Source organism: Schistocerca nitens, chromosome 1 (assembly GCF_023898315.1).
Source record: "Schistocerca nitens isolate TAMUIC-IGC-003100 chromosome 1, iqSchNite1.1, whole genome shotgun sequence".
Lineage (NCBI taxonomy): Eukaryota > Metazoa > Arthropoda > Insecta > Orthoptera > Acrididae > Schistocerca > Schistocerca nitens.
In genome coordinates this window covers 1,122,308,350-1,122,335,867 of record NC_064614.1, presented here as the reverse complement: position 1 = coordinate 1,122,335,867, position 27,518 = coordinate 1,122,308,350, and the positions used below count along the sequence as shown (strand labels likewise).

General features: G+C 42.5%; 1 protein-coding gene across 1 annotated transcript in view; it reads right to left on the bottom strand.

Moving 5' to 3' along the window:
* LOC126199206 (lysosomal alpha-mannosidase-like) overlaps nt 1-26,148 on the bottom strand; it is a 125,282-nt gene extending 99,134 nt beyond the window's left edge. The window contains exon 1 of the mRNA XM_049935988.1: nt 26,013-26,148. Within this exon, the coding sequence (XP_049791945.1) occupies nt 26,013-26,102 (90 nt within the window). The 5' untranslated portion in view covers nt 26,103-26,148. The remainder of the gene's footprint in view (nt 1-26,012) is intronic.
* Between the last annotated feature and the right edge of the window lie 1,370 nt (nt 26,149-27,518).

Below are 27,518 nucleotides of genomic sequence, written 5' to 3'. Positions count from 1 at the left end.
AAGAGAGGCGATATACTCACTTCAACAACGCAACATGTGCTGACTGCGGCAAACAATTCCAGAATATCTACCTATGGTGAGAAACAGTTGGCATTACATCTGAATTCCAACTTCCATCCAAAATGGACTTTTGTGGTTGCTGATGTGACTAGTCCTATAATTGGAGCGGACTTTTTACGGAACTACCGACTTATGCCCGACCTGGTTAACCGTCGTTTGGTGACAGTTCCCACAGAAGGGATATTACCTACTGCGTCTTCCGCGTCGGTTCAAGTTCAGTGCGATGTGGCCGTGTCTTTCCGCATGAAGACTTCCGGCTCCTCTACCGCGTCATCCGCGTCGGGATATTGTGATACGATTTCGTACCCGCAACTAAGCGGGGCGCACACGTGTGCGTCACGCAAGGAGACTGTAGGCAATATCAGAGCACTGTCGGAGGAATCTCTTTTTCGTAAACTGCTTCAAGACTTTCCAGCACTTAGCGAACCCGTCAACGCAACCAGGAAATGCGACACAATACTCAACACCACATCAGCACGACACAAGGTCAACCCGTTGCCTTCCGCCCTCGGCGTCTGCCTCCAGAGAAGCTGCTCGCGGCGCGAGATGAGTTCGACAGACTTCTAAAAACAGGTATTGTAAGTAGGTCTGGTAGTTCATGGGCATCTCCAATTCACATGGTCCGTAAAAAAGACAATTCATGGAGAGTATGTGGAGACTACAGGGCGCTTAATGCCCGCACAATTCCCGACCGCTACCCAGTACCCAATGTGACTGATTTTAACAGTACGATTAGCAGTGCCAAAATATTTAGTGTGATTGATTGCGCTAAGCATTTTCCCAGATTCCCATGGCTCCATCTGACATTAAAAAAACAGCAGTTATCACACCATTCGGTTTGTTTGAGTACAATTTTATGCCATTTGGCCTCAGAAACGCTGCCCAAACATGGCAAAGATTCATGCATGAGGTGCTTCGAGAATTACCATTCGTATTTTGTTATATGGACGACATTTTAGTATTCTCTGGTTCTGTATATCAGCATGTCGAACATCTGCGGCAGCTTTTCCGCCGTCTGACAGAGTATGGCATAATTATTAACGACACAAAGCGCACGTTTGGAAAACGCGAGGTTAAGTTCCTGGGATATTTGGTTTGAGCAGCAGGCCTTTCACCTTTGCCTGAGCGGGTTGAAGCAGTACAACAGATGCCCCTTCCCACAACTTACAAAGGACTTCGCAGATTTTTAGGCATGCTCAACTATTACAGATGTCACTTACCTAAATTAGCTGCCGCCCAAGAGCCACTCACAACGTTACTTGCAGGTAAAAATACAACAGGAAATCGTAAAATTCCATGCAGTCCAGATGCTGAAGCAGCTTTCCATGACTTAAATGTCTTCCTCGGGCAACACTACTGGGACATCCAAGATTGAGCGCTCCTTTAGCGCTCATGGTTGATGCGAGCCAAACAGCAGTGGGTGCAGCGCTACAGCAAGAAGTTGATGGCAGATGGCAGCCGCTCGCATTTTTCTCTAAAAACCTGACTCGACAGCAGCAAAAATGGAGTGCTATTGACCGTGAGTTGCTTGCTATTTACTTAGCCATAAAGCATTTTCGCACGTCTGTCGAAGGGAGGCACTTTGCAATTTTTACCGGTCAAAAGCCGTTAGTAGCTAAATTTCAACGAGACACAGAGCTCACTTCACCACGGCCGGCCGCTGGTGGCCGAGCGGTTCTGGCGCTACAGTCTGGAACCGCGCGACCGCTATGGTCGCAGGTTCGAATCCTGCCTCGGGCATGGATGTGTGTGTTGTCCTTAGGTTAGTTAGGTTTAAGTAGTTCTAAGTTCTAGGGGACTTATGACCTCAGCAGTTGAGTCCCATAGTGCTCAGAGCCATTTGAACCATTTTTTTCAATTCACCACGTCAGTGCAGGCAAGTCGAGTACATTGCACAGTTCACAACTGATGTGCGTCACATTTCAGGAAAAGACAACCTGGTCGCAGATTGCCTGTCTAGGAATTGTGCCAGTTTAAATTCAATTCATTGGACCGAGTTAGCGTCTAAACAACGAGAAGATCCTTTCTTGCGCCGTCTAATAGAGGAACAGAGAACTGCGCTGCAGCTCAGATGTGTGTCTGTCCCAAATGTTCCAGGCGGAATTTGGTGTGATGTAGCAAAAGGAAAGGAGCGACCTTACATACCAGAACAATATCCAGGAGTACGAGCTACAGCCAAGTTAGTTTCCTCCAGAGTTGTGTGGCCTGGAATACAAAAAGATTGTCATGCATGGGCGCGTGCATGCCTAACATGCCAGCGTAATAAAATCAGCAGACATGTCTTTGCACCTATTGCTGACTTCCCGACGCCATCTGCAAGATTTTCACATATACATGTGGACATTGTGGGCCCGCTATCATGCTCTTCAGCACAACGCTTTACCAGGTGGTCAGAAGTAGTTGTAATACAAGACATTTCTGCGGAGTCGGTTGCAAAAGCACTGTTGCATTCATGGTTCTCCAGGTTTGGCGTTCCGCAAAACATAACAACAGATCGCGGAAGGCAGTTTGAAAGCCAACTTTTCAATGAACTTTTACTACTGTGCGGGTGCAACCAACTACGCACCACAAGCTATCATCCATCTAGTAATGGAATGGTGGAACGACTACACCGCACGCTCAAAGCTGCATTAATGTGTAGTTCCACTTCATGGCCTGAAGCACTACCGCTGGTCCTACTCGGATTGAGAACGGCCGTGAAGGAGGACTTACAATGCTCTTCCGCAGAATTGGTTTATGGCGAGCAATTGAGAGTTCCTGGAGAATTTATCGTTCCAGCATCTACACAGCCGTTCGCCCCTGAGCTATGCACGCAATTCGCGAGACAACTCAGCGTTAGAATGAGAAACATCAAACCCACTAACCCTGTCAGACATGGAGACCGGAGAATGTTTGTACATAAAGACCTGCAAGCAACGTCCCACGTGTGGCTTAGGGATGATACGGTGCGCCCGCCGCTTGCTTCGCCTTACTCTGGACCATACAGGGTAATCACAAGAGGAAGCCACAGCTTCAAAATCGATAAGAATGGTAAAGAAGAGACAGTCTCAATTGAGCGGCTTAAACCTGCTTACACCAAAGAGGGTACACTCCTTCCTCGGTCTGCAAAATCACCCTCAAACGTGGAGGCCAAAGAAACTGCAGATAGTCTTGCCGAGCCCTCGGTTTCAGAAGAGGATAACGAAGCAGCAAGTGCAGAACAGGAGCAGCCATTGCCTGCACCAGATGTTTTCACGAGAGCTGGTAGAAAAATCAAGTGCAAGTTTCCCCACATACCTGGTGCACCCGGTTTCAAAAGGAGGGGGCTGATGTGGCGACGTCATTTATCCACTGCGCCAAAAACAGCGGGTGAAAGCTGCAGCTGATAGATATTTATATTTGCCGTAGTCGGCTTGGTTACAAGTTGTTTATTCTTGTTAGTTTTTGATCTGTGCCTGAAAAATAAAATGTTTTCTCATCTCATGAAAAAGCTGTTACTTCCTAAAATATAAAGGCTCCCATAACTTTTTATTTCTGGGTTATTATCCCCAGTGACAAAACATTTGTAATGATGATATTTTGGAGTCATTAGAATTAAAGTGGAGAACCTTCTTGTGACTGTTTCTTCATCAGTAGCCGGCATTTGGTAAATAGATGCAATAAGAAGTTTGTGAGTGTGAAATGCCACAGCAGATGCTTCAAAAACATAACTTGTTGTCACAGAATAAGCAAATTGTACAAACAAGTTTTTGTCTGTACTTTTAATCCAAAGTTCAGTCAAATAGAGATTGCTGCACTTAATTTCATCCAGCCAGTACTGGAATTAAGTAACTATACTACTTAAGGATTGAACATTTACATGTAACAAAATTAACTCATTTTCGCTACAACAAGGAAGTGGGCCTAGTTTTTTCATTAAATTTTAGTGTGTCTTTTGTATTATGTTCTGATGTTCTTTGTCATTGCCAAGACCAATATATCTCTGGCTTTGTCAGGCTTATACATTTCTCTGATCAAGTTCTGATGTTTGAGACATGTGGTACTACTTGCTAGTGCAAGCCAATTTATTATTTTCCATGTTAAATACTTTTTGGGTTAGTTTTAATGAATGAACTGCTCTAGAAAGAGAATGTAGTACTCACAGTGCTAAAGATATTTGCAAAAAGTAATGATGATCTCAACCAGCTTTTTTAATAACGTGACTCGGGAAAGAACAGGTAGCCTTATATGAATGGTCAGACAGTGACGTCAAAGATAACTCAACTAATAGTTCCTAAATATCTGCCAGAAATAGTTATAAAATGTAATATTCAGTATTTACATATATGAAAGTTTATTTTGAATTTAGTCCCTCAGTAATATTAGTTCATTTACTAAGATCATTGTAATTGGTCCTGCATTGTCATGTGGATTATTGGTTGTAGGTGTGTGAACAGCATTTTCACCCTCATGAAATTATAACAACATCTCAAGATATCAGAAGAAATGGAGACGTTCCTCACACACTTGCAAGACCAAGTTTGCTTTCAACAGCAGTTCCTTCTGTTTTTCCAAACTGCCCTCACTATTTGAGCAAACCTTCAAGCTACAGAATTGGCCCTGAGTTAAAGAGACAGAAACTTGAAGAGCAAAATATTCAGGCAGCTGTTCAGGATAGTCTGAAGGAAAGGGAAATATATTTAAAAGCTCAGTCCATTGCATCACTGTGTGAGTTAAAGGCAAAACTGTCAACGTTAAAGCTATCTGATTTTTGGAGTATCATTACAAAACCTACATCTGTATTGTTTGCAAACATTGAGGCAGTTCCTTCTCCTGTAATAAAACATTCTGTTCTTGTTAGTGAAGGCCTTGATGTATCAGTATTTGTCCTGAACAAGCAAAGAAACAAAATAGGACTAACTGGGGACAAGGTTTTAACAAGGGTTTCAAGCATTGTTGAATTCGGTAATCTGTTAGACTGTGTGGATAAAGCTGACATGCAGATTAATGTTCCAAATAATATTGAACAAATTTTGAGTTATGTATGTGACATTCTGCAGGCACTTAATTTATCTGAGTATGAAAAGAGCAAAACATACACTTTATCATTGAACAGTTGAAATTACTATCATCAAAGAAAATTTCATACACTCCATCATTCATGATATTTTCTTGTTTACCTTACAGTATTTCCCCATGTGCTTATAGGTTTAATAGAGATTATGGTTTTTTTGGAGGCCCTCGTCCATCAACAATTCAAAGAGTATGTTCTAATATTAACATAGGCTCCCAGAAAGAGCAATGTGAAAATAATTTTTTATCATATGCGAGAGGTAAATTTAAATTTCTTGAACCACATGAATATCATGTCAACCTTTTAATACACTCCTGGAAATTGAAATAAGAACACCGTGAATTCATTGTCCCAGGAAGGGGAAACTTTATTGACACATTCCTGGGGTCAGATACATCACATGATCACACTGACAGAACCACAGGCACATAGACACAGGCAACAGAGCATGCACAATGTCGGCACTAGTACAGTGTATATCCACCTTTCGCAGCAATGCAGGCTGCTATTCTCCCATGGAGACGATCGTACAGATGCTGGATGTAGTCCTGTGGAACGGCTTGCCATGCCATTTCCACCTGGCGCCTCAGTTGGACCAGCGTTCGTGCTGGACGTGCAGACCGCGTGAGACGACGCTTCATCCAGTCCCAAACATGCTCAATGGGGGACAGATCCGGAGATCTTGCTGGCCAGGGTAGTTGACTTACACCTTCTAGAGCACGTTGGGTGGCACGGGATACATGCGGATGTGCATTGTCCTGTTGGAACAGCAAGTTCCCTTGCCGGTCTAGGAATGGTAGAACGATGGGTTCGATGACGGTTTGGATGTACCGTGCACTATTCAGTGTCCCCTCGACGATCACCAGTGGTGTACGGCCAGTGTAGGAGATTGCTCCCCACACCATGATGCCGGGTGCTGGCCCTGTGTGCCTCGGTCGTATGCAGTCCTGATTGTGGCGCTCACCTGCACGGCGCCAAACACGCATACGACCATCATTGGCACCAAGGCAGAAGCGACTCTCATCGCTGAAGACGACACGTCTCCATTCGTCCCTCCATTCACGCCTGTCGCGACACCACTGGAGGCGGGCTGCACGATGTTGGGGCGTGAGCGGAAGATGGCCTAATGGTGTGCGGGACCGTAGCCCAGCTTCATGGAGACGATTGCGAATGGTCCTCGCCGATACCCCAGGAGCAACAGTGTCCCTAATTTGCTGGGAAGTGGCGGTGCGGTCCCCTACGGCACTGCGTAGGATCCTACGGTCTTGGCGTGCATCTGTGCGTCGCTGCGGTCCGGTCCCAGGTCGACGGGCACGTGCACCTTCCGCTGACCACTGGCGACAACATCGATGTACTGTGGAGACCTCACGCCCCACGTGTTGAGCAATTCGGCGGTACGTCCACCCGGCCTCCCGCATGCCCACTATACGCCCTCGCTCAAAGTCCGTCAACTGCACATACGGTTCACGTCCACGCTGTCGCGGCATGCTACCAGTGTTAAAGACTGCGATGGAGCTCCGTATGCCACGGCAAACTGGCTGACACTGACGGCGGCGGTGCACAAATGCTGCGCAGCTAGCGCCATTCGACGGCCAACACCGCGGTTCCTGGTGTGTCCGCTGTGCCGTGCGTGTGATCATTGCTTGTACAGCCCTCTCGCAGTGTCCGGAGCAAGTATGGTGGGTCTGACACACCGGTGTCAATGTGTTCTTTTTTCCATTTCCAGGAGTGTAGATGAGATACATCTAAAAGAATATTTTGACTATAAAGGAGGAAGTGTTGTTGGTATGGTTAATGGTGAATGTTTGACAGCAAATTCCGCATATGTTTTCATGATCAGCAGTATACTAAGTAACTTTAGTGATGTTGTCCATATTTTACCAGTCAAGAAATTAACAGGTGATAATTTGCATCAATGGATCAAAAGAATAATATTGGGTCTTGAAGATACAGGATTCAAAGTACTGTCTGTAATTTCAGATAATAATTGAGCTGCTCGGGGGAACAAAGTGGTAAGCGCCAAAATCACAGTTTCGAGGTACAGCGCATCTAAAGTTTCAATTGACCTGCAAATTTGAATAATTTTTTTTGAACAGTCCTTTTACTCTGTAGTGATTCTAACATCTATCTTCTACTATACAGACATAAATGAAACTCAGAACTGACTAAAACAAATGAAATATGCAAAAATTATTACATTACCATACACCATTAACATCACATAGTGATAGAACATTACATATTAAATTTTACAGTAAGTCTTCAACACTTTACTGAAACTGTAAAATCATTCATCACTCTCATTACTAATGTCTTTTTCATCCAAAACTGTTAGCTTTAGTGACAGGAAAAATCCATGGTGGACAGGAGGTATGTAATTTAGGAGCGACAGGACGTCAGCAACTTTCTTCTTTCCAATAAGCCTTGGCCCATTGTATTTAAGTCGAAGCGTAGGAACTGGTCCTTGCCTTCCACGTTTCCTGAAGCTTATTTCATGCCAAATGTCACGAAAAAATGCCTCGCTGATGAATGAAGATGACAGATTTTCGGAGGTCACCTTCCACATACATACTTTCCTTACGTTGACATTCCGACCATCAACTCTCTTCTTTCTGAAGACAAACGCTCCTCTAGAGTGTCGTATTTGATAGAAATCCTCTCTTTTCATATAATATACAAGCAATAGATACTTCTCAGCAGGCTTCTTGATGATCTCGCACCACTGATCTGGACTGTACACATTTTGTACTTGTCGGCGAACGTAATTTTCAATTGTCGCGAAATCTCTATCGGACGGCAACATTGTGTGCCTGCTCGCGGGAAGTGGTTTTCAACCACACGACATCTACCAGTTTAAATTAGATATTTCCAAGACAGTACCATGTTCCAGTTCTTATTTTGGCCACAGCAGTTATCTGATATCGCAATGAGAGTCTCTCCTTTATGTCGTTTTCCTCAAAGTAACGTAAAAGGCAGCTCAACATTTCCTCTGATCCACGGGTAGCAGTAGTCTCATTCCAAAAAAAGCAGTGCCATTTCTTCTTGACACAATCATGAACATTGAGATTGCACAACCAAGTCTTCATTTTGTAAAAAGCTGGACCACAACTTAACTTAGGAACTGGGAGAGTCTGCTGCAAGTCAAAAGTCACAACATGTAGATTACTGTATGCTTCTGGTCGTTTTGTCTGGATGGCAATGTTAGCTTGCCCTGCTTCTGCCTGACGTTGCTGTAATTCCAACTGATGCTCCAACCTTACTTTCAGTTGGGGGCCATCAGTGCTCTCAATTTGCACTTTGAGCATGTCATGAGTCTTACACGTATCATTCTTTGGTGACTTTACCCCTATGTTATACTCTTCAGTGAAAATTCGCCTGTACTTGTCTGCAGATACTGGCTCATAGGACATCTCGTTGCAGAAAACATTCTTATAGTGCTCGTAACAGGAGGCGATTGTTGCATGTGTGCCCAGGTACAATCTGGCACGACTGTTTGAGCGTCTGTAATGACTCTCGTATTTCGGTATTTTGTCGTGTTCCCTGACATGGTTAACACTAGTTTCAGAGTAAGCATGCGGACGTACGGTATGCTTGCCTCGTTTGTCCTGGGGTGGCATGGTCGATCCGGATACGATTTTCTTCTGTATATTTTCGACATGACCGCGATTGTTATGTAGGCCATGAATGGCAAGAAAAGCTTTCTTGCATACTTTTATATCACTGCCACTAACTTTTACACTGTAGGAAATAGTACAGTTTCTCTGGGAATTTTCTCCAGCTGCTTTTCGGCGACGTGCAACAGTATTAGATTTCATTGCACCAAATAAGAATGCATTTTGAATGTTAAAATCACCTACTTCCCAAAATGTTTTGAATAGTTTCATCACATTTAAATCTCCTACTTTTTCGAAACATTTACGAGGGCACTGGCAATTAGGTCCCACAGTTGTTTTACTTAAGGTTGCTCCTGTACGAGAAACATACTCTTCGACCAAATTACGCCTCTTCGGTTTAATTTTGCGTTGAGAATCGACTCTCAGCCTTTTCCGAGACGACCTCTTTGTCCGTTCGAGGGCCCTTCCTGAATGGTTTCTGCAGGAGCGATACACTGTTCGTTGTTTTGTGCAATATGATCTGATTCGCTATTAACCTGTATAACAACAAAAACTGCTATTACCGTTACCATTATTATTATTACATGTAACAATATAAATGAGAAATGCGCATTCACGCATCACTTGTCCAAAACAAATGTAGCCATTTTAAAATAACCTCAAAATTAACGTACTTCAGGAACATAATGGTATGTAGGCTACATGCACTTACCATTATGTTCGTGAAACGTACTAAAGACAGTATATTTACAAAATAACATACCTCTGAGTCATCTGAAACGTTAGGAATGTATTCTGGATCCCTCTCGAAGATATTAGTATCATTGGAAGTATATTCCTCGTCTTCTGCCATGTTCACTGTTGCCATAATTTCGGAGATGTTTTTACTTGCCGCCATTCTCTCTGTCACTTACCATTATGTTTCCGCAACAGACGGACAGTGGCGCTTACCATTAAGCTCCGCCCTGACATCTGTTGAGTGAATTTGGAACTACTAGTAAGTTTACTGCATTGTGCATCCCACAGGTGGTGTCATTAGCCATCTACCGCAAAATACACGGCGATGGCGCTTACCATTGTGTTCCCCCGAGCAGCTCAATTCCATTAATGGAAGGACAATGTCATCATTTTCAAATCCCTCTTCAGTCTCTTATGTATATAACCATCCTAAAGATTCAATGAGATCATTGTTTTTTGTAATTGACTCTGTACACATTATGAAGCGAATTTGGCATAACTGGTTAAAGCAAAAAATAATTACTGCATGACTTACCCCACATTTCAAAAAAATGATTCTTGCATACATTATGCCTGTTTTGATACCTTACTGAGGCTATATGACCTTGAACATGAAAAACTGGCAAAATATTGTTATGGTCTGACTTTGAAAGCTATGAGACCAAATAACTTTGAAAAACAAAATGCTAATCTAGCTCTGCAAATTTTCTGTGATGTCACAGCTAATGCCCTTCAAACACTGGGTCCAAAACACTCCTTAGTTCACTGTATGGAAACAGCAAATTACATTAGTTTGTTTACCAAATGGTGGAAAATAGCGAATGTGAAAACACCATTTAAGGGTAATAGGTTAAACGATGAATTCATGATCCCTTTAAAACAATGTACAATAGATGACCCCAAGTATGCATATCTTACAGGAATGTTAGAATGGCTAAGCAGATGGGAAAAAATAAACATCTGATATCCTGAGGGCTCACTAACAAAAGAAACATGTTCAGCATTAATTCAAACAACACAGTCCTTTATAAAATTGTCTGAATATTGTATTAACGAGTTGCAGTTTTCCTACTTCTTACCTGGAAAATTTCAAACTGATTTGCTCGAAGAGAGATTTGGAAAGTATAGGCAGTTATGTGGAGGCCAGTACAATGTCAGTATCAGGCAGGTGTATGAGGTAGAAAAGAAGCTTCGCTTGCAGTCTGTAATTAGGCTAAATTTAAAATCAACTGCTTTTGGTGAAATAAGTATACAGTCCATACAGGATGTATTCTCAGATGACCCAAATACTGACATTGAGATTCCTTCCATATATGATGAAATATTAGTCAATCTATCAGAACTTACTGAAAATTCCAGTGAAGATTTGCCTGCTCTTACATATATAGCAGGGTATTGTTGCTACTCTGTTTTGAAAAATACTAAATGTGAGTTTTGTAAAGATATTCTGGTGTTAGATAACATTTTAGATGATCAAGAAATGTATTCCCTAATACAGAGTGTAAGTAGAGGAAAACTACTCATTCCTTGCTCTCAGATTATCAGTGTGGTTGTCACTACTTCCCTGACTGTTATGAAATTGTGTCATAAATTTGAAGCTGAGTTCCTTAAAGTACCAAACCAAAGAGAACTGGTTTTTCACCTGGCTTGGAATTCAGTTTTAATGAATGAACTGCTCTGGGAAAGAGAATGTGGTAGTCACAGTGCTCAAGATACTTGCAAAAAAGTAATATGGATATCAACCAATGTATTTCTTAATAATTTTACCAAAAAGAAAAATCAAAGCATTGTGAAGGATGCTGTCCCTAGAAAGAAAAACATATTCAACAGAAGTAAGTGAAGCCTGAATTGAACCTTAAATGTAAACAGCATGCTGAATTTATGCAGTTTGAATACATACTGTACACACACATTGTAAGAATATTTTTATTCATTACTACCCTGTATTTCTCTGAAATATTGTGATTAATAAACCTATTACTTAAAACAGAATACTGATTAATTGGTCAGTAAATGTGAAATCAACCATTGGTCTGGTTCTTGAAACCTCAGATTTTCATAAATTTTTTGTGAATTTTGTTCAAATTTGCTCCAGCTATCACTAATTTCCATTTTGATGATTTGAAACAAATGCAAACAGTAAGTATCCCACTAGCTCCAGCTATAATACAATTTTTTGGCCTTAATACAGCATTTTTTGAGAATGCAATTTTATCTGAAAAGTTTGTACACTTCTCTCACATGTCTTAAGATTAATTTGTTTTCAACATACATTGGCTTACTATCACCATCTTTCCCCATAGAAATGTAACCATGTTAGTCAGGTGTTCACCTGCTAGTATTATCATTACAGTGAAATTTGTCACTAACAGAACAGTTTTAGCAGATAAAAACAGTCAAGGTCTAGGGTCAGAATTAAAGAGCCGGCCCTGTTCTTCCACTATTTTTATTTCACACCCTGCAGTTGCTTACTCCAGACTCTTTTTCTATATGAGTTGGGTAGGAAAGTCAACACTGAATATTTTTCATTTTTACTAATTGTGTTTAAACTTGGCAATCATTTCTGTTTGTGTATCATCACAGCCAAGTATTTCCTGATTTTCACCATTTTCTTCCTGAAAGAAGGTTTCACTTAATTTCAATGTTATTTTGTCAGCTTTATCTTTACAATATTTTTTGAGACGAAACATTTCTTTATTACTGAGGATTTCTGTAATGAAGGCAGATGCTTTCAACAAATACAAGCCTTTTTCAGCATCCACAAACTCAGGGCCATTAGACATACTTCAACTCAGTTGTACCTATCCATAAGATTTTTTGCTTATAATTATCAGTAGTTCAGGTTTTCTTTCATTAGATGATTTCACTCTACATGAAATCTTTCTTAAATAAGCAAGCTCAGATTAATCGTCCATGAGTTACATTTCCACAACATTTACTCATGCAGTGTAAGTTTCTTTTGAAGGGATTACAACAAAATTTTGACCACTTTTTATCCACAGTTTGTCCTCTTAAGAAATCATAGAAGGATAAATCACAATCATCAAAAAGATGAGACAGACAAAAGATATAAAAATTTAAAATTCATTAGTTTAAAGCAACACTTTTTTGAGATACCATTATTCAAACACAGTAATGCCCGACAGTGAAGTTTAGTGCTGGAGTTTTCAGAATGTACTGAATCTTATTGCATTCTGTGTAAAATGCCACTACTACTATTTTAAAATGCTGCTGTATGTATGCTTCACTCGTGCATTATAAGTGTTGCATTGCTGCAACCTGCTCCCCTTTACCCTCTAGTGCTTTGCTAATTTTCTTTCAACAATTGATATCTCTTGAAGCTCATTATTGTGTCAATAAAACTGAATGATTTTGTTTTATTATTATTTATTCCATAGTATTTATTATCTGTTGTGTTAGTTACAATTCTTAAGCCAAACAACTTTAGACGCTGATCTGACACCCACTGAAGACACCTTGTAAATAAGGCAAAATGGGTCTGTGTGCACAAGTTAAATAAAAAACACTAAATGTGCAGCTTGCAAAAGGCCTTTTTCTTTTAAACTACTGCAATTTATATACATCATCTGCAAAAACTGCTACCACAAGTAACTTGTTTATTTCATTTTAACGTAACTGTCATGAACCAGTCTGCAAAAGTTGTGATACAGTTGGCAAAGCAAATTGCAGTTAAATAAAATTTATTTCAAGAAACTCTAATTTTGAAATTTTAAGGATTAAAAAATTGGGTTTGGAAGAATTCAGCGTTTTTGTGAATCTGGTAAAGTAGCACACATCTTTAAACCGTAGAAGAAACTGAATAAAGTGGTACAAATTTCAGGTCTGTAAGTCAAATGGTTTTGGGGTTGTGACCTTTTTAAGGTTACAAAGCAAGACAAAAGTGGCAGAATTTTGGTCATTTTAAAAATTAAGAACTCTAAAATAAAAAGCACAAAAAATATTCAATTTTGGATTTTTCATCATTTTGATAGAATAAAATCATCAATGTTAAATTAAATTTTGTATTGATGGATTTCACATGGAGAGATCTTGATGTTTTCATTATTAAAAATGCTAATTTGTGTGTAGTTAAGAACATGTGTATAGGCCTAATGAAGCCATCAATCCCGTTACAATTTTTGGATTTGCAGTGTAAAAACAGGTAAGTTTTAATGTATTAGTGTGTGAAATAATTGATATACGACAAATTTTGTTGAAATAGCAATGTACGACACTAGAAATAAAACATGTAGCCAGAGAAAAGCGTTTCTAGAAGCTGCTGCCAGTAGAAGCCGCTCTTGGACGGACGGAACTTGTATGACTACTCTTGGCAGGCGAGCTGCTCAGCGCACAGGCCTTCTCTCTAGGTGGCGTTGCTATTAGACGGAGGGTGTCCGACAGCCGATCAGTTCCAGTCATTCCATAAAGGAAGGATGAACACGGCTCGTGCTGTCTGTAGTTCAACCATGCCTAGGCGGTCAATACCGCGGTTCGATCGCTCCCGCATTGTTACTTTGTGCCAGGAATGGCTCTCAACAAGGGAAGTATCCAGGCGTCTCGCAGCGAACATGTCCAAAAGAACAGACACCCTATCCATATAAGTATATAGGGTGGTCCACTGACCGTGACCGGGCCAAATATCTCACAAAATAAGCGTCAAACGAAAAAACTACAAAGTACGAAACTTGTCTAGCTTGAAGGGGGAAACCAGATGGCGCTATGGTTGGCCCGCTAGATGGCGCTGCCATAGGTCAAATGGATATCAACTGCGTTTTTTAAAATAGAAACCCACATTTTTATTACATATTCGTGTAGTACGTAAAGAAATACGAATGTTTTAGTTGGACCACTTTTTTGGCTTTGTGATAGATGGCGCTGTAATAGTCACAAACATATGGCTCACAATTTTAGACGAACAGTTGGTAACAGGTAGGTATTTTAAATTAAAACACAGAACGTAGGTACGTTTGAACATTTTATTTCGGTTGTTCCAATGTGATACATGTAGCTTTGTGAACTTATCATTTCTGAGAACGCATGCTGTTACTGTGTGATTACCTGTAAATACCACATAAAGGCAATAAATGCTCAAAATGATGTCCGTCAACCCCAATGCATTTGGCAATACGTGTAACGACAGCAAGTAGTTCGCCTTCCGTAATGTTCGCACATGCATTGACAATGCGCTGACATATGTTGTCAGGCGTTGTCGGTGGATCACGATAGCAAATATCCTTCAACTTTCCCCACAGAAAGAAATCCGGGGACGTCAGATCCGGAGAACGTGCGGGCCATGGTATGGTGCTTCGACGACCAATCCACCTGTCATGAAATATGCTATTCAATACCGTTTCAACCGCACGAGCCATGTGCTGGACATGCATCATGTTGGAAGTACATTGCCATTCTGTCATGCAGTGAAACATCTTGTAGTAACATTGGTAGAACATTGCGTAGGAATTCAGCATACAGTGCACCATTTAGGTTGCCATCGATAAAATGGGGGCCAATTATCCTTCCACCCATAAAGCCGCACTATACATTAACCCGCCAAGGTCGCTGAGTTCCACTTGTCGCAGCCATCGTGGATTTTCCGTAGCCCAATATTGCATATTATGCCGGTTTACGTTACCGCTGTTGGTGAATGACGCTTCGTCGCTAAATAGAACGCGTGCAAAAAATCTGTCATCGTCCCGTAATTTCTCTTGTGCCCATTGGCAGAACTGCACACGACATTCAAAGTCGTTGCCATAAAATTCCTGGTGCATAGAAATATGGCACGGGTGCAATCGATGTTGATGCAGTGTTCTCAACACCGACGTTTTTTAGATTCTCGTTTCTCGCGCAATTTGTGTGCTACTGATGTGCGGATTGGCAGCGACAGCAGTTAAAACACCTACTTGGGCATCATCATTTGCTGCAGGTAGTGGTTGGCGTTTCTCATGTGGGTGAACACTTCCTGTTTCCTTAAATAACGTAACTATCCGGCGAACGGTCCGGACACTTGGATGATGTCGTCCAGGATACCGAGCAGCATACATAGCACACGCCCGTTGGGCATTTTGATCACAATAGCCATACATCAACACGATTTCGACCTTTTCCGCAATTCGTAAACGGTCCATTTTAACACGGGTAATGTATCACGAAGCAAATACCGTCCGTACTGGCGGAATGTTACGTGATACCACGTTTGTGACTATTACAGCGCCATCTATCACAAAGCGAAAAAAGTGGTCCAACTTAAACATTCATATTTCTTTTTCCTATTTAAAAAAACGCAGTTGATATCCGTTTGACCTACGACAGCGCCGTGTAGCGGGTAGAGAGCCTGTATAGCGACTCTACTAGCGGGCCAACCATAGCGCCATCTGGTTTCCTCCTTCAAGCTAGACGAGTTTCGTTCTTTGTAGTTTTTTCCGTTTGATGCTTATTTAGTGAAATATTTGGCCCGGTCACTATCAATGAACCACCCTGTATAGTTCTGGCAATACCGGCCATGACCTTCCTCTTCCGTGCGGATGCACACATATTACCCGGACTCTTACGGGACTGGGTAAGAATGTCTTCCACGAGTAATGAGTGTGTTGGGCTGGAACACTACGAATGTAGTGTGTGGACATATAAGGTGAGAATGTGGGTCTCGCGGGAGGCATGCGCGAGATGATCCCTGCAGTCGCACTATCCTCTGTGCCCTCGGTGGCTCAGCTGCATAGAGCGTCTGCCATGTAAGCAGGAGATCCCGGGTTCGAGTCCCGGTCGTAGAACACGTTTTCACCTGTCCGCGTTGATACATCTCAACTACCGTCAGCAGCTGAAGGTATTAATATATAATTCTAATTTCACAGTAGATATCATTGCATAGTGTCTCCACAACAGTGTTGCCACTATTTAAGTTCCAACCTACGTATGTTTATGGAGAAACTACGTTTCTGTAGAAGACGCTAATTGAATGGAGTATGTTATCAGAGTTTGTAATGTTGATAATTATACATGATTTGTGTGAAAGCTGGAATCGATATGCCTACAAATTTTGGGGACCCTGCCGCGTCAGGTAAACGACTGACGACACAGTTTGGCCCTCTAACTCTTATTTTTTTTTTTTTTTTTTTTTTTACTATGGGACTCCTCTAACTCTTATTGCGAATTTTACTGAGTACCGTTTTTACCTACGACGAAGATTCGCATTTTAATGGAGATGAAGTAGCAGCAGATCGATGCGGCGCATGGAGGAATTTTGTACGTTGATACAAACAGGAAGAATAAACAACAACAACAAAAAACCGACAGACGAAACAAACGTCAGAATGGAACGCCGATTTGGAACTCGCAACGGCTGGTTTACCTATCCATTAATTTTTGAACAGTTCGTTTGTGCTATTATGAAACGTTGTCAAGAGTTAAGCAAGTTGATAAAATATACAGAAACTGCAGCAGGCGAGATCGAAAATTTAAAGGAAAATGTGTACTCTGCACTGATTAAAGCCATTAAATTTTTACAAAAGTTAAGTATTGCAACTTCCAGATGTCAGAAAAATCGGATATACACCTGAGAGAATTTTCTGGCAGTATTTTTCAGTCGAAAGGTGGTGAACATGAAGCTGAAAAGTTATTATTCTAGGAGACATTTTCAGAAACTGAGTTGGGAGCAACCTGCAATATAGTGTGTATAGATAGTGGAACTGAAAATGAAATGATTACTTAAATTTGTTATATTTTTATGCAATATAGAAACACTTACTTTGAAAATTAGCGGTGACGTAAAATATGAAGAGGATGATCATGATTAAGATGTTGGTGATACAGAACAGAATGCAATCCAAAGGGGTAGCGATAATGGAATGAGTTTACTTGAAAAGAAAAATATTCCGATGTAGTAAAAACGCTAAAAGCGAAGGTCTGTTCTTACCACGTCCACATGACCAATGTAAATTATCTCTGTGGCTCTCTAACGTTAAGGCTGTTTTCAAGTTAATCATTGCACGAACGTCGAAAAGGTAGATACTGAGATAACCGATCGTGGAACAGAAATGCAACTACAATCGCTAGTAGTGGAAAGACATGAGGACCAGATGAGGTACCCATAAGATTCTACGAAGAATATGCGAAAGAACTTGGTCCCCTTCTAGCAACGTACATCGCTGGAACAACGAAGGGTACCTAGTGACTGGAAAGAAACGCAGGTCATTCCCGTTTTCAACGTCGCAGGACAGAAGCACGTAATTATAAATCTATGTTGTTGATGTCGCTCTGTTATAGAATTATGGAACATGTTTTAACCTGAAGATTTATGACGTTTTGGAGAACGAAAATCTTCTCTATAAAAATCAACATGGATTCCCGAAATACACTACTGGCCATTAAAATTGCTAAAGTTTCCAACCGATTTCTCATACACAAACAGCAGTTCACCGGCGTTGCCTGGTGAAACGTTGTTGTGATGCCTCGTGTAACGAGGGAAAATGAGTACCAACACGTTTCCGACTTTGATAACGGTGGGATTGTAGCCTATCGCGATTGAGATTTATCGTATCGCGACATGCTGCTCGCGTTGGTCGCGATCCAATGACTGTTAGCAGAATATGGAGTCGGTGGGTTCAGGAGGGTAATACGGAACGCCGTGCTGGCTACCAACAGCCTCGTATCACTAGCAGTCGAGATGACAGGCATCTTATCCGCATGGCTGTAACGGATCGTGCAGCCACGTCTCGATCCCTGAGTCAACAGATGGTGACGTTTGCAAGACAACAACCATCTGCACAAACAGTTCGACGACGTTTGCAGCTGCATGGACTATCAGGTCGGAGACCATGGCTGCGGTTACCGTTGACGCTGCATCACAGACAGGAGCACCTGCGATGGTGCACTCAACGACGAACCTGGGTGCACGAATGGCAAAACGTCATTTTTTCGGATGAATCCAGGTTCTGTTTACAGCATCATGATGGTCGCATCCGTGTTTGGCGACATCGCGGTGAACGCACATTGGAAGCCTGCATTCGTCATCGCCATACTGGCGTATCACCCGGCGTGATGGTATGGGGTGCAATTGGTTACACGTCTCCGTCACCTCTCGTTCGCACTGACGGCACTTTGAACAGTGGACGTTACATTTCAGATGTGTTACGACCCGTGTCTCTACCCTTCATTCGATCCCTGCGAAACCCTACATTTCAGCAGGAGAATGCACGACCGCATGTTGCAGGTCCTGTACGGGCCTTTCTGGATACAGAAAATATTCGACTGCTGCCCTGGCCAGCACATTCTCCAGATCTCTCACCAATTGAAAACGTCTGGTCAATGGTGGCCGAGCAACTGGCTCGTCACAATACGCCCGCCAGTCCTATTCATGATGAACTGTGGTATCGTGTTGAAGCTGCATGGGCAGCTGTACCTGTACACGCCATCCAAGCTCTGTTTGACTCAATGCCCAGGCGTATCAAGGCCGTTATTACGGCCAGAGGTGGTTGTTCTGGGTACTGATTTCTCAGGATCTACGCACCCAAATTGCGTGAAAATGTAATCACATGTCAGTTCTAGTATAATATATTTGTCCAATGAATACCCGTTTTTCATCTGGATTCCATCTTGGTGTAGCAATTTTAATGGCCAGTAGTGTATCTTCCGCAACTCAGCTCGCCCTGTTCCTCCAAGAGATCCATAGCGCTGTAGAGAGCAGCGCTCAGGTTGATGCTGTGTTCCTCAGAGAGGCATTTGACACCGTCCTGCACTGCCGTTTAGTGCACAAAAAGAACCGAACTTACCTAATATCGGACCAGATCTGCTACTGGATTCGAGACATCCTTGCAGATAGAACTCAAAACGTCGCTCTTAACATAACTAAATCGACAGCTGAAAAGGTAATTTCCTGAGTACTCCAATTAAATGTGATAGGATCGTTATTGTTTACAGGTATACGAATGGTCAAACAGAAAGCGCCGGAGGCTCTTTATAATTGCTAGAGATGATGCGGTTGTTTATAAGAAAGTAGCGGTGCCAGAAGACTGTACCTCTTGGCAGAATGACCTACAGACGACTGATGAATGGTGTAGGCCCTGGCAATTGGCCCGAACGTAAATAAATGTAACATATGCATACATAGAAATCCGTGACTGTACAACTACACTGCTGATGACAAATTGCTGGAAACAGTATCTACCGTAAAATATCTGGGAGTATCTATCCAAAGCGACCTTAGGTAGAATAACCACATAAAACAAATAGTAGGAAAAGCATGCCTGAGTGAGGTTCACAGAAAGAATCTTAAGAAAATGTCACTCATCCACGAAGGATGTAGCTTACTAGGTGCTCGTTCGACCGATTCTTGAGTGTCAGTTGGGATCCTTACCAAGTAGGACTGATAGAGGAGGTAAAGAAGAGCTGCGTGTTTCGTCACGGGATCGTTTAATCGTCGCGGGAGCGTTACAGAGATGCTCAACAAACTGCAGTGGCAGGCGATACAAGAGAGGCGTTACCCATCACGGAAACGTTTAACTGTTGATGTGGTGTCACCGCCAGACACCACACTTGCTAGGTGGTAGCCTTTAAATCGGCCGCGGTCCGCTAGTATACGTCGGACCCGCGTGTCGCCACTATCAGTGATTGCAGACCGAGCGCCGCCACACGGCAGGTCTAGTCTAGAGAGACTCCACTAGCACTTGCCCCAGTTGTACAGCCGACTTTGCTAGCGATGGTTCACTGTCTACATACGCTCTCATTTTCCGAGACGACAGTTTAGCATAGCCTTCAGCTACGTCATTTGCTACGTCCTAGCAAGGCGCCATATTGTTCAAGAATGTATTCTGAACAGATAATATTGTGAATCATGTACCGTCAAGAGCGACGTTCATCATTAATGGATTAAAGTTAAGTATCAAACTAATTACGTCCGCTTTCTGAATTCTAATTCCTTGTCATGTTCCAGACCTCACGTCCAATGATTACCCTCCTTAAGCGAGGCGTCGTTCGGCATTTATCGGCATGATAAGTGGCTTATGAGCAGCCGCTCGACCATGAAAACCAAGTTTTCTCATCTTCCGCCTAACTGTCATAGTATTTGCAGTAGACCCTGATGCAGTTAGTAATTCCTATGTAATGGTCTGGACAGATGTCTGCCTATCACTCTTCAACTGTCGGCGGTCTCTGTCAGTCAACAGACGACGTCGGCCTGTACGCTTTTGTGCTGTACGTGTCCCTGACACGACTAACATTTCTAATGATACCGCCAAGACCCCAATAGCACTTATAGGAGGCAAAAAGCTCAAATTATCGTGTGGCTGATAACGAAGCAAATTAAAACACTTTCTAAAGTCTACACGGCAAACGATGTGTTGCAAGCGTCAACTTTTAACAATAAAATGATAATCGCAGTTCACAGTTATATTATTAGCTGTCCTCTATTAGTGAGAACAATGTAGCTGTTTATTTTTAACTATGAACTCCAAATACGGTTCAAAAGATGTTATTTTTATCCTTAGGACTGGTTCAACTTCCAGGCGGTTTATATAGGCCTATTTATTTCTTGAGGAACACCAATGTTGAAAACTCTGATTCACACTACGAAGTCAGACATCAGTAATGAGGGGTGGCCATGCAACCCCATGACGTCTGGACGTCTTGTCACCTTGGTTTCGCCACTTGTTGAAGACACTCACCACAACACTCCTCGAACACTCGACAAGTTGTGCAGTTTTCGAAATGCTCGTGCCGAGCCTCCAGGTCATCACAATCTACGCTTGATCACACTCAAATATGTCGTGCGCCGTCCCCTTTCTACACGCAGACAGCACGCTCACTGGCAGTACACACATCGTGCGTGTGTCTGACTCATTCCTCACCAGGTAACGCTGCTATCGTCTAGACAGGGTTATAAGTGCACACAGTACAGTACTGCGCTGCACTGGACTAATTCACTGACTGACATCGAGTCAGTTGATGAGGGAGGGGAAGCAGCATGGCTGCTGTTCCTCCGTTGACCTCTGGGGTGGTTTGATGGCCTCTCGTTGGAATTGGCATCACACTACTTCCTGAGGTTTTCGAAGTAGTATACTGCTGCTTGGTCCTCTGGGGCAGGCTTCCTCCTGCCGGAACGCCACTCTTTTTTTACCCATTTCTCCGCGACTTGATAGACGTGCACCCAGTCGCGGGGGTGAAGATAGGGTGGGCGTTAAGAATAAGCAGCTCCTTCCGGGACACCACCTCGTGCAACAGACCGCGGTTGTGGCGAAGGTCGCACGGGTGGTGGGTAAGGGGAAGCTTGGGCATGTCCGGTGGCGTGAAGGGATATGGGAGTACAGTAACGTTTTACTGTGTGCTTTTAAGTGGCAGCCGCTTGGCGGAACAGCATTAGCGAAGTAGCAGAAAAACTGTGGGAGTTTAGTGACCCACTATCTAGGAATCTGATGAAGTTTGTTGATGTTCACCGAGAAGGCACGAGTTGCGCTGCACTGTTATTTTGTTTCGTTTATGTTTAGAATTTGTATCCGTGGTAATAGTGTATTACGGTGACGGAAAAAAATCGCAACACCGAAGAGTTGTGCGATGTAAATTAAAGGTGGTAGGCGTGTTTTACATCTGAAAGATGATGTCTATTCACATTTCGAGTGAGTCACTTAAGAGTGGTGCTAGCAGCACCGCTGTGACGATCCAAATCAGGTTTGCTTTAAACACACGATGGAACGGGCGTGAGCGTTGGTTACAATTGTGATTGGACGTCGTGAATTGTTGTTAATCAACAATGCCGTTAAGGCGGCGAAGACGCCATTATCAACTCCTCACTGAGTTTTAACGAGTGCATGTAATGGCCCCCACACACGCTACTGCGTGCTTGACAATCACGCTTGCGCAAGCGTGCTTGCTCAAGTGTGCACAAATTCCTCGCGCATCCACACGACTGAAGCACGCATGTACAAGCATCAGTTTGTTTACATTGGAAAATGTCGAACACAGACGACGATGCGCTTGCTGTTGCAGCCTTTTTGCCTGTTTTCGCGAAAAAACAAAAGAGGAAACGCGATATGTGGAGTAAAGAGTGGCTTAAAAAACGAAAATCGTATTCTCATGCAAATTTACTGAGTGAATTGAAGATATATCCTCGTGACTGGCATAATTACCTCAGGATGAATGAGGAAACGTATTTGAATCTTTTGTACCTCTTTACGCCTTATGCCTTAACAAGAGAGGATTCTAATATGCTACCATTGCAAAGGTCTACTGCAGGAAATGTTCCACTTGATGCTAAACATGTGAGGGAGGAATTTATGAACTACTTTGTGATTGAAGGACAAGTTCCTTGGCAACATAATTTTGTGCATTAGCAGTAAACAAAAATGTAAAAGATAACAATGTGTATTGCAGTATAGTATAAACAAATAAAAGCATAGGCATATATCTTAATTGTAACAGTGCTACTGTAACTAAATACAACTACCTCTATTCCTTGTAAATCACTCGAAGAGCATCTTCGTGTCTCTTGTTCACTTATAAAGCTGAAAAGATCGAAGTACCACAGAACAGTCTGTAAACTTCGTCTGCTGCAGCCCCTGACTTGTAAGTGTTATCACGTTTCCTTTCTTCTCGTCTGTAATTCGTTCGTAATGTATTAATTTTCTTAATAACAGTATCTTTAGTTGCTGATGGCTCTATTTCTTTGTACTTTATGAGAAGCACCTTATATGTCGCGTCTCTTTTCATTTTATCATGATATTCTTTACTTTTATTATTCCATAAACATGGATGTCTTTAGCAGCACGTAGTAAATTCCTCCAACACTTCCCGGTCCGACACCAGAACGAAGAAGGAAACGACACAAACTCTAAATAAACGCGCGCTCTCCACAGTCTGTGTCCGAATGACAGATGTATGCTTGTTCAAGCCTCCCTTCTCTAGGCACACACGAGCAAACATCGACACGCTTGGAGGCTTGCACAAACATTCATAATCGAAATTCGGTCAAGCTGCTTGTGCAATCCTGATGCTTGACCCTACACACGCTCAAGCAAGTTTGCACAAGCACACTTGCGCAAGCGTGACTGTCAAGTATGCAGTAGCGTGCGTGGGGGCCTTAAATGGGCTACGAGAAGCTGGATGCTTCTTCTGCGATAATGCAGAAAGGCTTGGCAGGAATGTAGCCACTGTACATGATTTCCGGCAGCGGTGGTCAGCAGAATGTATAGTCGCAAGAAGTCCGGACGGCCACGTTGGATTACCGAGAGGGAAATCCATCGGGTTCACCTTATGACTCAGGCGCTTTGTATGGGATCTCCAGCAGCAATTTGAGCAGCAGTTGACACCACAGTGAGACAACGAACTGTTACAAACCGGATACTTCAAGGACAGCTCCGAACCACGTGTCCTGTTGTGTGAATTCCACTGACCCCAAACCACCGCCATTTGCAACCGGTGGTGTCAATCGAGAGCTCATAGGAGGGCAGGATGAAGGTCTGTTGTTTCTTCTTATGGAAGATGGTTCTGCCTCGGTGCCAGAGATGGATGTGTGTTCGTTATAAGGAGTCCAGCTGAAGGCCTGTAACCAACCTGTGCACTTGCTAGACACACTGGACCGACGCGTGGAGTTTACGGTCTGGCGTAAGATTTCATATAGAAGCAGGAGCACTCCCGTGGTTACCTCACGCACCCAGACTGCAAATCTATACATCAGTCTGGTGATTCGACATGTTGGGCAGTTATTCATGGAAAGCATTCCAGGGGGTTTCCCAACAGGATAACACTCGCCCACAGACAGCTGTTGTAACCCAGCATGCTCTACAGAGAGTCAATATGTTGCCTTGGCTTGCTCAGTCAACAGATGTGTCTCCAGTCGAGCATGTATGGGGCATCATTGGACAACAGCTCCAGCGTCATCCACAAACAGCATTAAACGTCCCTGTAAGTGCAACAGGCATGTAATTCCATCCCACAAATGACACCTAGCACCTGTACAACATAATGCATACACATTAGCGTGCTTGCACTCAACATTCTAACGGTTACCACTTTTACTAATGTACTAGCTTTTCACTTTCGCAATGGCTTATCTCGAGCTTACGTTAATATTCGATCTTGCAGTGTTAGTCACTTAAATATTAATCACTTAAATATGTTATCTAGATAAGTGTATTCCTGAAATTTCATTGCTGTATATTAATTATTTTTAGGTGTTGCGATTTTTTCCGTCATTGCATATACTCCGATAGGGATGGGGTAAGGAAGGAGATTGGACATGTCCTTTTCAAAGGAACCATCCTGACAGTTGCCTTAAGTGACTTTTTTACGGAAATTACAAAAACCCGAGCTTCGGATAACCGGATGAACGAGGCGTGAGAGCGACGGGGAAGAGTTGTCATGTGAAGCCTCCTAAAAAAGTGTTTGTATTTTACATACCCTAGTTTCCTAAACTCTCTATTAACTGCCCGAGAAATAGCTACCATGAGAATGAAGAGTCTCGAAAATGGCAAGGACACTGAAAAATATTAGCCATTTTTAACACAGAATACGTCTCATGAAGACTCGGTTTTCCAGCCGCGTCAATTCGAATAAAATCCTCGAGCTTTCGATGGCCATCTCCGCCATTGTTGTCAGGAGTTCACTGACTGCCTGGGCTGCAACGGTTTCTCGCTAATATAGGCATGATGACATCATCAGCAGCCAATCAGATCGATCCAGTGTGGCGCGCGCGCGTAAGTCGACCCGGGCAGCTAGCGGAGCTATTGCCCGTGGCAGCACCGGTGACGTCGGGTGGCACCAGGGGCAGGCGCCACGTTTGAAACTGCCGCTCCCGCGTCGGCTTCTGTCTCTGCTTTCTTTCGAAGTCCAGCACCCGTCCCCATGCCCTGCTGAGTGTGTATTCCTGGTCTCTGATGAAATTGTTGTTGTTTAAGCGAATCTCGGCCGCTTCCTTTAAACGGAGTCCCAATATGTAGACGCATGAGCCAACACTTTTGTATTTTATGTCTGTTTTCTAGGCAATGCTCCGCTATGGCCGACTTGTCAAGCTCCCTTTGTTTTATATCACGGTTGTGCTCAGTACAACGCTCCGCAACCGTGCGAATTGTTTGCCCAACATATATGCTGCCACATTGACAGGGCACACCGTACACCGGACGCTCGTAGAGCTATGTCGGAGCATTATTTCAACGTTGCAAAATTGTGGCGGTTTGTTTACAGTTTTTAACTAATTTCATAACATATGAGTTCGTCAAAGTTTTTAAAGAATCCTATTGAAACTATGTCTTTGAACGGTATTTTTTTACAAGTTGTATTATCGTATTAAACAGTTATGCACTTTATTGTTATTATTATTAGAATCCTAGGCATGTTGAAAGTGAAGGTGTCGGCAAATCACATGACACACGTACACACACTCCCAAGATTCAACCCAGGGTCCCTACTGGGAAGAGTGTGGGTCTAGTGTCTTACAACTGTGCCACATCGTTCAGTGTTTGTCTAAAATACGTATTTCTGTAATTTGATGAAGGTTTCTAATGGCATAATTCATAATTCTGAAATGGATCCATTATTTTGACAATGTAAATTGCTTTATAAATTTGATTAATGCTCGTCTTACTTACGCTATATCCACAAGTAGAATCTTCTACGGTGCTTCGAACAGGAAGAGACACTGTAAAAGCAGGTAATGCCAAAATAAAAATCAAATACATGTTTTTATGACGTGAACATGCGTCTCAACAACTATTGTCACTCAAGTAACATAGTTTCGAAAGAAACTACTGTACTTATATTGACAGCTTATCTCCATGAATTGGAGGCCATATGACAGTGTACATTTATCTTATCAGTGCCACTCTGAGGAACATTTTCATCATCCTGATTTGATACATTAATTAACATATTCGGTAAACCTAGTCATGTATGAAATTAACCTAGAAACGTCCGTCGCTTATCTCTCACTTCATCACCACATCCTTGTTTGGTACATTCATTGAAATGTCAGATAAATCTACTGATGTAAAAAACGTATCTAGCAATGTCCCTCACTTATCTCTCCACTTCATCGCAACATGACGCTTGATAGTACAAAACAGGAAGTGGCTGAAATTTGAATTTCCACCTTTATTACGAAGGAGCCACTCACATTACCGAGTGCACAATTGGGATCATAAAAGTGAAAGACATTTGTAACTGTGACTGTAATTGAGGGAGTTACTACGTAGTACAAGTTTATATGCCAACACTTGGTTCAAGAATCATAAAAGAAGGTTGTATACATGAAAGAAGCTTGGAGATACTGACAGGTTTCAGATAGATTACATAATGGTAAGACAGAGATTTAGGAACCAGGGGCAGATGTGGACTCTGACCACAATCTATTGGTTATGAACTGTAGATTAAAACTGAAGAAAATGCAAAAAGGTGGGGGTTTAAGGAGATGGGACCTGGATAAACTGAAAGAACCAGAGTTTGTACAGAGTTTCAAGGAGCGCATAAGGGAACAATTGGCAGGAATGGGGGAAAGAAATACAGTAGAAGAAGAATGGGTAGCTTTGAGGGCTGAAGTAGTGAAGGCAGCAGACGATCAAGTAGGTAAAAAGACGAGGGCTGTCAGAAATCCTTGGGTACCAAAAGAAATATTGAACTTAATTGATGAAAACAGAAAATATAAAAATGCAGTAAATGAAGCAGGCAAAAAGGAATACAAATGTCTCCAAAACGAGATCGACAGGAAGTGCAAAATGGCTAAGCAGGGATGGCTAGAGGACAAATGTAAGGATGTAGAGGCTTACCTCACTAGGGGTAAGATAGATACTGCCTACTGGAAAATTAAAGAGACCTTCGGAGGAAAGAGAACCACTTGTATGAATATCAAGAGCTCAGATGTAAATCCAATTCTAAGCAAAAAAGGGAAAGCAGAAAGGTGGAAGGAGTATATAGAGGGTCTATACAAGGGCGATGTACTTAAGGACAATATTATGGAAATGGAAGAGGATGCAGATGAAGATGAAATGGGAGATATGATACAGCGTGAAGAGTTTGACAGAGCACTGAAAGACCTGAGTCGAAACAAGGCCCCGGGAGTAGACAACATTCCATTAGAACTACTGACAGCCTTGGGAGAG